This window comes from Sylvia atricapilla, chromosome 6 (assembly GCF_009819655.1).
Source record: "Sylvia atricapilla isolate bSylAtr1 chromosome 6, bSylAtr1.pri, whole genome shotgun sequence".
Taxonomy (NCBI): domain Eukaryota; kingdom Metazoa; phylum Chordata; class Aves; order Passeriformes; family Sylviidae; genus Sylvia; species Sylvia atricapilla.
Genome location: NC_089145.1, coordinates 26,121,343 through 26,133,553, shown reverse-complemented (window position 1 = coordinate 26,133,553; position 12,211 = coordinate 26,121,343). Strand labels below are relative to the sequence as shown.

At 41.0% G+C, this 12,211-nt stretch overlaps 1 protein-coding gene across 1 annotated transcript in view; it reads left to right on the top strand.

The window, feature by feature from the left end:
• Positions 1–432: 432 nt before the first annotated feature.
• The window catches only part of LOC136362576 (cytosolic phospholipase A2 epsilon-like), a 31,992-nt gene continuing 20,213 nt past the window's right edge, over positions 433–12,211 (top strand). Inside the window, exons 1-3 of the mRNA XM_066321244.1 lie at positions 433–981; positions 2,200–2,289; positions 10,834–10,906. Of these exons, the coding sequence (XP_066177341.1) occupies positions 433–981; positions 2,200–2,289; positions 10,834–10,906 (712 nt within the window). The remainder of the gene's footprint in view (positions 982–2,199; positions 2,290–10,833; positions 10,907–12,211) is intronic.

Here is a 12,211-nt window from a genome sequence, read left to right as displayed (position 1 = left end):
AAGTGCACAGGGCTGTGCCAGCGTGCAGGGAAGCCACCACCAGTGATTTAGATGTACAGGCCTTTTTCAGGGCCCAGCTTTCCCCCCACACAGGAGCTGTCCCTGCTCAGGGCAGGGAAGCAGCCTTGAAGGAGCAGGCCCTGTGGCAGCACCCTCCACGCTGGCACTCTGCACACACAGAGAAGGCTGGCAGCAGTGCGGGACCCATGGGGCAGGGGCAGACTGGGAGAGGTTCCCAGCCAAAAGAAGGTACCACATTCCTTTTGGCTGTGGTGCTTGTGCTGTAAGGTCCTTCCCTGCAGCAGTCTTGGTGCTCCACTGCCTTCGCTGTGGGAGGGGAGTCCTTTACTTAGAGAGATGAGATGGGTGGGGCCTCAGGTCATTTTATAAAACAACAAGTCATTGACTCCCACGGGAGTACATCCTGCAAACATGTCTTGGGAAGTGCTGCCAGTGGAGGTACCAGGAGTAGATACTGAAAATGTGTCTCTAGAACCGCTGCCCACGGAGGTGCCGGGAGTAAATCCTGAAAATATGCCTCTAGAACTGCTGCCCACAGAGCTGCCAGGAGCAAATCCTGAAAATATGCCTCTAGAACTGCTGCCCACAGAGCTGCCAGGAGTAGAGCATGAAAATATATCTCTTGAATTGCTGCCTGTGGAGGAGCCAGGAGTAGATCCTGAAAACATGTCTAAAGGATTCCTGTCCATCGAGGAGCCAGGACTATATTCTGAAAACATGTCTAAAGGATTCCTGCCCATCGAGGAGCCAGGAGTATATTCTGAAAACATGTCTAAAGGATTCCTGCCCATCGAGGAGCCAGGAGTATATTCTGAAAACATGTCTAAAGGATTCCTGCCCATGGAGGAGCCAGAAGTATATCCTGCAAATATGTCTCAAGATTTGCTGCCCGTGGAGGTGCCAGAAACACTCTATTACATGAATAAAGGGAAAACCATGATACCATCAAATGCACTAGAGGTAAGGAAACAGCTTGAATGTTTCACTTAAGGTCCTCTGCATTTGACAGAAAACAAAGTCCTGCTTTGTGTGTTTGTATTCAAGGTAGTGTGCAAATTTATTGTCTGATGGGACTATACAGCAGTTCCTCTCCTGAAGGAGTTTAAGGTGAAATTTTCTCTTCAAGGCTGTCAGTGGAAAAAGTCCTTCTGAATCCACTGGAGCCAAAGATCTCATCTTCATGGACAAAATGAGAGAAGTCAGAGTAGCATAGTGACAGAAAAAGATAAGAAAAGGGGAAAAATTAACAAGGGGAGAAACTTTCTTCAGGGACTAATTGTCAGCCTTTTTTCTTCTGCAATTAAATGCTACTTTTATTAAAAATTGCATATTTCTGTATAAATAGCAAGATTTTGATGTGTATAATAATGTGTCAAACCCATTTTTTTGTTATTAAAAATGGGATAAGGACAGGATAGAGACCAGGAATAGAGAACTGAATTTCACATACACATTCCCTTTTTGATTCTGATTTTTTTTTATTTTGCTTTACGTTCTCTGCATTGTTTCAAGATTTGCATTTAGTTAATACATTATGTAGTACTATAGTACATTTTGCATTGTTCTATGTGCTCCCTAACTGGATGAAGGCATGTCCCTTCAGGAAGTGCTTTGGAAATAGAAACAGAACATTTCTCTGTAGAAACTCTCCTTTAATGGTGCTCTATAATGTGTTCAAAAGGGTGCACCCCATTGTAGAAGTGTTTTGGAACTTCTCTTTCCTAAAGAAGATTGGAACAACGGATTTAAAATTTTGCAACTGCAGTGCTTCACATTCTGTGTTCAAACAGAAGACATTCTGGGTTATTTTAAACTGAGGTTTATTATTGCTAAGAGCAGGAGCAAATTGCCAAAAGATCCCATTCAAAACAAAAAGAAAACCTTTTCCACTGGATAAATGTAGAGACACCTTCTAGGTATCTTACAACTGTGATGATCTTCCTTCATTTTCTCACTGAAAGGTTACCCCTGACATGGATTTTGTACCAGTGTGCACCAAAACATGTGGTGGTTTATTCATTAATCTGAGTGCGGTAACACAGCTAGGTGTAACCAACAGCCCTTCTAATTGAGGTTTCATCATAAATTATTGTTAGTTGAAATTAATTATCTATCCTGATAATGCTTCTGCTGTTGTTTTAACCTTATCATTTATTGTTTCTTCCTTCCTTTCTTCAGGATGGAAATTCAGGCCTTGGTTCCTTGGGAGATGCTGACTGGCAAAGAAGGAAAGAGGATAGTACTGGGCCAGACCAAGGTGATTTCAAGGTATTAAGAGAATTTAGACCCAAAGAGTGCTAAGAGTTTTGTTTTTCTCAAAAGGGGAAAGGGCTCAGGTAGATAAAGAATGATGGCAGCAGCTTGAGTGTTACAAGGGAAATGCCCCTAGATCTATTGCTTGACTCGTTTTATTCCTCTTATGTTTATGATTTTCATAGAACACGGAATAGTTTGGGTTGGAAGGCACCTTTAAACGTCATCTTGTCCCAAATTCCTGCCATAAGCAGACACATGTTCAAGTAGACCACATAGCTCAGTTTCCATAATTGCATATTTTATTCCACTGATGCATTTTATTTGGAACAGGCTGAATATTTAATATTTTAATGTCTCGCTTACTTGTCAAAGAAGTGAGAACTGGTGAACTTTCTGTTCTACAGTAATTTTTGTGACTGAAAGGGTCAAAAGTAACAGTGAGACATGCTCTGCTGCCATGGCTTTGGTAGCGTGACCTCCATCCTTGCAATTTATGAGGTGGTCCTGGATTATTGAACTGATCTTTCACAACTTCTGTGCTCCATCAGGAAAAAAACTGTAGCGGGATTCTGTGAAAGGAGTTATACTTGAATGTGCTAGGGCTATTTCTTTGAATGTCAGTCAAAGTGGGTTTTTTTGTTAGAAATTGCTGGGTTTGGTGGGAGTTCTCATTCTACCACTGTGTGATGAGTTTGGACATTATTTCCTATCTGTCAATGGAGAAGTTTAAGAGTAATTAATATAACAGTTTTGTCCCATGAAGTGCCTACTTCTCAGGCAGATAATTCTGTGAAAATTTGCACTGTAGTCTATGCAGACAAGTTCTATTGAGACAAAATGAAGCTGAAAATGAGCTTTGTGTGAAAGTTGAAATCATACTGTGAACAGGCAGCCCAGTGGGCTTTGTGAGAAGCTGCTTACCAAGTAGTCTGGATGCAATTTGGGTGCTCACAAATTTAAACTAATTCTTATTAATATTCACAATATTTTTTTGGTTTTTTCACATGCACTCTTCAAAATTTAGCTATTGTGTTTCCCCAGTATTAGGATTATTAATATAATTTTAAAGAAATAATGGTGTTAAAAGATTACACTGTATTTTCACAGGATATATTACATAAAAAGTCTACAGTCTTTTTGGCATTTCATCTTGCAAATATTTAGTTTAAAATACCTTGTATCTCCAGCCTGGGGAGATACTAAAATTCTAAATATCTAGGATGAAGAATTCTGTAAATAGTAAAAAGAGGCATAAAAAATTATGGATCAGGTTCTGGTATAATGGCTGTTCCTTACAAGGGGTCAGGAACTTAAAAGCATGATGAGAGAAAGAAAAAAAATTTGAGCTCCTGGGTTATAATTACTTATGATAATTATACGTATGACAAGTAACTTCTTGTCTCTATTTCTTAATCCGTCACAGTGATGTGTTTGTTTTTCTATTGGGTGCTCAGGATATAGGCTGAGATCAAAGATATTTAGGGGTCATGAAATTTCAAGGGGATGGATGTGACAGTAGCGGACCAAAAGGATCATCTGATATCTGATAACCTTCCACTATATTGGCCCTGTCTTACACTGAACGATAATTTTTTACATTATGAAATTACAAAATTCATGACAATGCATTGGTGATGGACTGAGTTGCTTTTGCATGTGGTTACAGAGTCACTGTTTTTGTCTGTGTTCAGAATTCCCCACTCCATCCTATGCACTTGCGTGATCATTATTCGGCTACATCAGCAATCATGTGTTCATGTAAAAGATGCAGATACATTTTTCTCTCCTCCTGTTGTTTTCTCAAATATTAATTTTTCATCACTGAAACTACCAGAAGACTTAAATATGAGGGTCTCTGCCTGCTCAGAGGGATTGTCTGTTAGAAACCTATGACAACATTTGCCAGCAACTGCATGTGTGTTTACACCAACAGCACCAATTTAATGCTGATTTTTATCTGCATTAAGAAATCTGTATTACTGGGGCCTTGATTGGTACTTAGATCCATGCTAAACTAACAGGGAGGGCCAGCTCTGGTGTTTCAGACATCAGTTTTTATACCAAAATATTTGAGGATTGCAGCAGGTCTCATATAATAATGCATGTAAGGGAAGGGGAGGGAAACAATTATGGATGCATAGTTCTAAATTCACCATGACCCATGTTTTAATAACACTAAGAGGCATCACATTTCAGGTCAAGTCATATCTCATTTCCCTGCCAGACATGGGCTCCTTGTTCTTGCAGGATTTGTGCAGCTGGGACAGCTGCAGTCTTTAAACAGAAGAGGGAGAGGTTAAGCTCTCACCCTTGTGCAAAGCAAGGAGGTCTTTTTTCTGCTGGGTTTTGGAAGTTGGAAGCAGATCTTGAGATCATGGGGAGAGTGGGGAGCTGCCACGCTGCTGAGCAAGATTAGGAGCAAGTTGTGACATCTGCTTCTGGTGCAGGTTTGGCTTGGTAACATGAAGGGGAGCTGAGGCAGGCACAGGGCTGGGTCTCTGCTGGTGCCAGGCTCCTGGGCATGGCCTCCTTGTCTCTCACAGGGGCCAGAGCCTCCGATCAGGAACAGCTCCAGCCCCAGGCTCAGCATCAACTGGAAAGGCAGGAGTCAACACTCCTGAGCCACCCCCAGCAGCATGCCTCCAGCAGTGGCTCTGCTCAGCTGCAGAAGCTGGTCTGAGCCCAGGTGCTTCCTCTGCCACCCTGAGTGTTGGTATGGGGTTGCCTAAAGTACAGAGTGCTGAAATTACACGTTCCTGCACACCTCCCACTTCAAAAATGAACCTCATAAAATAAAATGAGGCCACTCCTCATCAGCTCAAAACTTTGGAATATGGTTTGTCTAATATGTATTTGACATCAAAAATGCAAAACATCTGTACCTGGGATAGACCTATAAATGCCCTTGAGAATCAGTAGTCAGAAAGAGAGATTTTCAGAGTGTGATGCATGTCCTGCGGTAATGTCTACCTCAGAACGAGAATCCAGAAATGTTCAACAGCTGTTAGATGTAAACACTAACTTTACAGCTATCTGGAATTAGGTGTAAAGAGTCTCAACCCTCAGATGGTTCATGCTCAGCCTTGTTTCTTTCTGTCATATTGGTTCTACTGAGGGAGGGCAGAGCACTGTTAAAGGGCACTGGTTTTTCTTAGCATTGACTATCCTATTGCTCTGGATACAGTTTTACATATGGAAATAATTCTGAACATGCAATTGAACAGTTGAAATTTCTGAATAGACCTATTAAAAATCTGAAAAAGTCTGATTGTTAAACATCTGCAAACACTAAGAGGTGAAGGAAATGTTAACAGTACTGAAAGGGCTATGAAATTAGCCTGAGTTACCAATCAAATAAAAAAAATCTCTGCAGATTTATATAATAAGTAATATAAATAATAAACAGTGTTTTTATTTATTAAATATAATTATACATCCCTACATTTATGGGATCACTGTGCAGTGAGAGTATCCATCTTGTGTTGATCAGTATTTGAAGTTTTTGTTTTGGAAATGTCTTTCAAGCACAGTGTAATGTGCATAGTCTCATTCCTCAAAAGTTTTCTGAGTCCCATGATGGAAATATGTATGAGGAAGCAGTCATCTAAAGGACACAATTCTTGTGATCTTGCATATACCTGTCATGCTCCTGTGGATGTGGAAAAATTTCCCCTCCTGGAACCAGGGTTACTGTGGCTGTATGCCTGAAAGGGGCTTTTCCATCTGGGTGTGGGCATTCTTAATTCATTGAATATCCAACCAAGATTTCTGCTACTCCTTGTGAAAAGGTGGTCTGATTAGAAGAAGGAATGTTACTAATAAAACCCACAAAGCATACAGCTTTTGAAAAGCACTGCTGTGGCAGCAGTGATCATCAGCAGCATGCCCACGCACAGCCCCATAGCCCTCAGCTGAAGTGCCCTGCCCAGCCTGGAGGAGGTGAAGGAAGGAAGCAATTAGAGCATCTTTTCCATCGTGGAGACTGATTCTTCCTCAAGAATGAGGAAGAACTTCAGAGAGGTGGCCAAGAGCAGCAGGTCTGGGCAGCCTACCACGGGGGATCCCAGCACATCCCACAGCATCCCATGGCTGTAGCAAGCTGGGGCAGGGATTGGCGAGTGATTTTCACAGCCTGAAGCATCCTGACTACAACTGCAAAAAACTCACATGCACTCTTTAAGGATACCTGATCTCGACAGCTCAAGACAGACTTTCACACAACAACAGCTCTAGATGTACTATCAGGAGGGAACGATTTGGTCCCTGGTTACCATCTAGTTAAATTAGGACTTGGAGATGAAGAAAGGAGTGTCCTGCAACATCCTGGGAGTGATTTCATCTCAACAGAATGCTTCTCCAGGCTGGGAATGCAGGAATACCTTAGACAAGGCAAGGAAGCTATCTTTGCCAGGAAAGGCTGCTGAGCTAGTAGATGACATAGAAACACATGGAGGAATTATTACTGGGTGATTGCAGGAAAAATATGTGGATAGAGAGGAAGTTTTTTATGGGTTACATAGATGACACATGTTTTTTCAGGTTGGTGTGTAGAAATGGCTTTTTCAGCCATTGTAAAAGTAAATTGATTGTGCTAAAGATTTTTTTAAATCTTGTCTGATCTTTGCAGGATGGTTTGTGGAATAGTATGCAGTGCAGTTGCACTGAAATAGGTAATGGTACCAGCACACTGTGGCACAGTTTTCTTTGCTTCATCACAGTCTTGCACCCAGCATGTTAAAGACCACCTACTCATGAGAACAGATGGAAAACATTCCACATTTCATGTAAGAATCAGCAGCTGAGTATCTGTTTGGAGGACACCTGCTTATTGATGATGATACAGTTTTCATGTACTCAAACTGAATATGAATTTCAGGATCTCTGCATTATTCTTCTGTTAGTTTATCACTGCTTTGGAATAAATACCAGTCTAAAAGGAGCAACAGTCAAGTCTGAGAATGTGTCGATGGCTCCTGAAAGTTCAAGAGTAAGTTATTTTCTCTGGATCAGTGTTGTTGATGACTGATCTCTGTTTTGGGAAGGCAGCTACAATATTCTGCTGACTGTTCGAGCATCTATCTAAACCAAGCACCTAACACTAAAAAAAAGCTGAAAAGCATTGACCCAGCACACATTCGACTGTACTGTAGAATTGTCTGACTGGGGTAATAAGTGGAGGGATGAATGTTCATACTATTGATAGCACAAGCTGTAAAGATGTGGCTTAGTCTCTTAGAGTTTGGCATGAGTCTGTTAGATGAAGAGGCTTAAAGGCTGAAGAAAGAAAGCTACTGAGAGAAAAGCAGGTTAAAAAAAATAAAAAGAAAGGAGTAAAGAAGTAGAGTCACCCTCTGGTCTCATGGACTCTTGCCTCATCAAGGAGTCCTGCTATTTTAGAGCTCCATGGCCACTTGTGATGTGACAGGATGTATTATACAGCTAAACTAGTGGAGTAATTTACAGCAGTGCTCCTTGAGATGGATGCATGCCACACATACCTACATCTGAATATAAGCATGACTTTAAAGAGGGCTGAGACAGACCTGCAGAAGCACAAATGTTCCAGGAATGCAGACAGCCTGCATCACCAGAGTGCTCATGACAGAAAAATTTCTGTTTTCAAATTCTTACTCCTCAGCTGGGAGAAAGTGGGGATCATCCACATGACAGATGAATCCCTTACTTATACCAATGTAGTAACTTAGTATCAAGTATCATATCATGTTGTTCTTTTTTATGGAAAGTACAATAAAATCAGAAGAAGAGACTATGAGGTCTGTTCTACGTTGGGTGGAGCTGCTGTTTGGAGAATCCCAGTAAAACTTCATTTCCCTGGGACTTCAGAGAAACTAGCACTGTACACCCTACTCATGCACTGGCACCTCAGAATGCTGTACTGCATGCAGCTTTGCTACACACACATGAGCACAAGTTGGGAAGCACCAAATTGAAGACAACCTGACAATTTGCTGTGGTGGAAACCTCGTGACATAGCAGCAGTCTTTATTTTTGTTGTTAAAGATATCATAATAGGTGTTAAGTAAACAAAATAACAGAACCTCAGTCTTTTGTTTTATACATGTGTGACTGCTATTTCCTTTGTCTCTATAACTAGACCCCAATAGATCAGGTTATAGTTGTTACACTTGCTATTTAAATAATTTTCTTTTGTCTAAGATGTTACTGGAATTAATTAAAATAGCAAATCCTGCAGGGAGCAGAAGAACTAGCTAGGCCTGATCACCGGGTGAATTTACTCTCCTGATTGTCGTTGCTGCCGCCACCAGCAGGTGCCAGGACTGTCAAGATGACTGACGCCTGACTCCTGCCTTTTCCTTGGGAAACTGGCTGGTGGCATCTGCCTCTCCCCTACTACAAGCACAGATCCTGATTTCTGTAGCTTCTGTTAAGCCACTGTGGTTTTTTTGGTTTTTTGGGGGGTTTTGGGGGTTTTTTTTATAAAATTTCTGTAAATCCTTCTGTGAATCCTGTGAATCCATCTCTGAGAATCGGTTTCCCCATGCCAGGTAGGGAAAATCTGGCCAACGAGTTAGAAAATCATTGCATGGGAACCAGGAAGAAGGTGATGAGATGGCGGAAACCATCTAATATTCCTTAAAAAAAAAACCCAATCCAAGTTTTCTCCTGTCTAAGAATCACAAATTGCTTTGCAAATAATGAATTCATTGATTTCCTCTCAAGCAATGCCACTTGTCAGAGGAAGTGTTGCTGGAGCTCATCCAGGAGCTGGCAGCACCTTGTGCAATCTCTGAAGATAAATGCCTACTAGAATTTCCCCCATGTTTATACAGATCCTAAGGAACAATGAGTTTCTGCCTTCTAGGGCATATGCTGAGGTGCCTAAGCTCATTCCTGACCTGTGAGTGTGGTGATCCACCTTTACTAATTACCCAGCTGAGAAGAGGGGTAAATTAACAGGGTGTAGAACTGTATTAACATGGTTATACTGCTTCTAAAATCTGAACTAGTGTCTTTGCATGGGGTAGCTCTGAGGACATGTCCTTCCACCAGTTGTCTGCACATTTTGCAGCTTCTTGAGAACAATTTAAATAGAGGGTAAATAGATTTTGTGGGTTGAATTTCATGAAGAAGCACTAAAAAAAGAAAAAAAGCCATAGAATTCCTGAGACACGTATAAGAGGAGTGGAAACAGCAATGGTTTTTAAGAGCTCTGTAAAAAGATTTTAACATAACATGATATGTTAGAGGAGAGAATAGAGGATTCTAATCATATATTGGAAAAGCAATTTGTTGTGATGAGAGAGGCATAATTATCTTTCCATCTGTAAATAAAACCCTTTTGCTCTGTTCTCTTGAGAAAAAAATTGGTTTAAGTGAGGTTCTTCCAGCTTCTGTCTTAACATCTATTTTGTCTTCTTGTTTATAATTGTTATAGGAAGTCTCTGAAGTGCTATAGAAGTAGAAGGATGCTCCTAAATTAGAGGAAACCTGTTGATAAAAGTAGCAATTGTCAAAAAGAATGATTTGTGGGGCTCTGCTGTAAGCACTTATGCTGGTGGAAATTTTTCTAGGAGTGTGAGGAAATAACCATGTGTCACAGCCACAGGAAATGCTGATTTACTTTTTGGCTTGGTCAAAATAGCCTTTGCAGGTAGCTCTGAGCCAGAGACAGGTTTATGGAATGAGCCAGCAGGAAATTGTCTTCCTTAGAAGAAGGAGCTCACATTTATCTTCTAATAATAAATAGGAAGAGGTCCCTGCAGCCACAAAACCTGGAGAGACTTGCTTTATAGAAGATTAAGGCTGAGATATTGGAAGGGAGCAAAGGAAGTTAAGCACTTTCAATCTTCAGGGTTTTTTTGGAGGAAGGTAGTATGCTTTATTTTTCTCCAAGGGCAACCTATACCTAAATCTTTAGATCGTAAGTCCTCTGGAAACAATTTTCAGCCATTGGCTTATCTCATAGTTGTGATTTGCAAAAGCTCACATTACTGTTACCATTTTTTCCATACAATTGTAAATTGCAGGAAATCTATGTTTTTGAAGCAGAAGGCAAAAACACTTTTTAAAAGTGGTCCTTCAGGTTTATCCCATGGGAGTCCACAACAACAGATATTCTCCACAGCACTTTTTTGCAAAGCCATGGGTTGTTACTAGGGGGATTGACTGTAACTCTGACTGAGACTGATGGCATTTTGACAACTTCATCATGGTTCTCACCAGTGCATTTAATCTGTTCAAGAGACTTACTGTAGTTATGTTGTGGACTAGACTCGGCAATTTCAGAGTGAAAGGTTTTGCAAGTATCTCACAGGCTGCAAATTGTCAGGGATTTTTTCGTATATTTTCTGCTCTGATGAGCCATCTGGAGTCTCAGAGTAACAAAGGAAAAAGGCAGTGAATTATATAAAATGTTAAGACATTCTTAACAACAGGAACTTCATCTGCAAAATAGTGAGATAATTGACCCAAGTTTAACTAACTGTGTTTGTGCTTTGTGGCACCCAGTTAGTTTGCACATTTGAGTTTTTTTGCCAACAAAGGCTTATTCCCCTTTTTACTGTTCCTCTCTAGATAGAATCCTCTCCTTGCTACCTGTTGACTGTAAGGGTCATCCGGATGAGAAATCTCCAGCGAGTGGATGCCTGTAAGTATCTCCATTCTTACTGGTAACTCAGGAAACAGGATAATTTTATCTTTTATAATTTTGTAACAACCTTTTCTTAGTGTTGATGAAATAACCCAGTGTTTATATACACCAGGTATAAACCAGGTCACTCCTTGCTGCTGTTTCATTCTTTTCCCTGTGCTTTCTGACTGTTTTCAAGACTCAAATGTGTTTCTGGGGATAAGTGCTTTCTATCAAAGAAAGGAGAGTTTCTGACAGAGGTAGATGAAGGACTCCACTCCATGTTTTCAAAAACAAGGGGTAATTCTGCTGATGGGTTTGTAGCACCTTGGGAAATGGAGGTGGGAGGAGCAAACCCTTTCAACATCCTCAGTCTTGGTTCTGACAAAGAATTGAACAGGAAAAAGCTTTTTACAATCATTACCACCAGGCTAATGCCATCATTAATTACCCTGAAAGGACTGTTAAAAAAAAAAAAAAAAAAAAAAAAAGTGCTGAAGGCTGGATGCTTGGTCCCTTCTAAGGCTTCTGCAGCAGTCTTGCAGTTGTGCAAGAGTGTGAGTCACATGGCAGGAAAGTGGTGAGAAGGGAGTAAGGTGGAAAGGAAAATACCACTGTTTAATGAAAGGACATGGACTATCCATATGTGTGCTGAGGAGAGGTGTTTCACACAAAATAGACAAGTGAACAGTTTGTTTTGTTTGACTAAATAGAGCTACGTGACCACCTGTGAAAGGATGCTGAAACTAGTTTGAGAGTGAGCGGGGAAAGGAAATTATGTAACCCTCTTGAGATTCTCTTGTTTCTCCTGTTTTGCTGTGAGCAGCAGTGACTGGCTCTGTAATGTCTTGCCCATAAAGAGGCAAGAAAGATTTTCTGAGAGACAAAGATCTGGATTTACCATTCCTGTCTTACCTTGTGGATGTCACGTGTTTTACTGGAAGGTGTATCAGAGGACTTCCCTGTGTCAGAGCTCTGAGTGAGGGAGACAACAGCTGTATCCCGGGTCATGTTGCTGGGTTACATGCTCTTCACCTCCCTTCTGGTCTATGGCTGGGGCACGTGTGTGGTGGTGCAAGAACACAAAAAGGTCCCATCAGGGGCTCATCTCAGATCTTGTGCGTGTCAGGCAACAAGGCAAATAATGAGGTTGTAGAAAGAGATTGTGCAAGCAGAACTGAGGCAACATTTTGCATTAAATACACAGCTGACTAGTTTGGCTGCATCTACTCATGTAATTAAGGATTTCTTGATATGCTTTGTATCTCAAAGTACAGTTAAGATACAGGGATGATGAATCACATCATTCCAGCATAAACTACT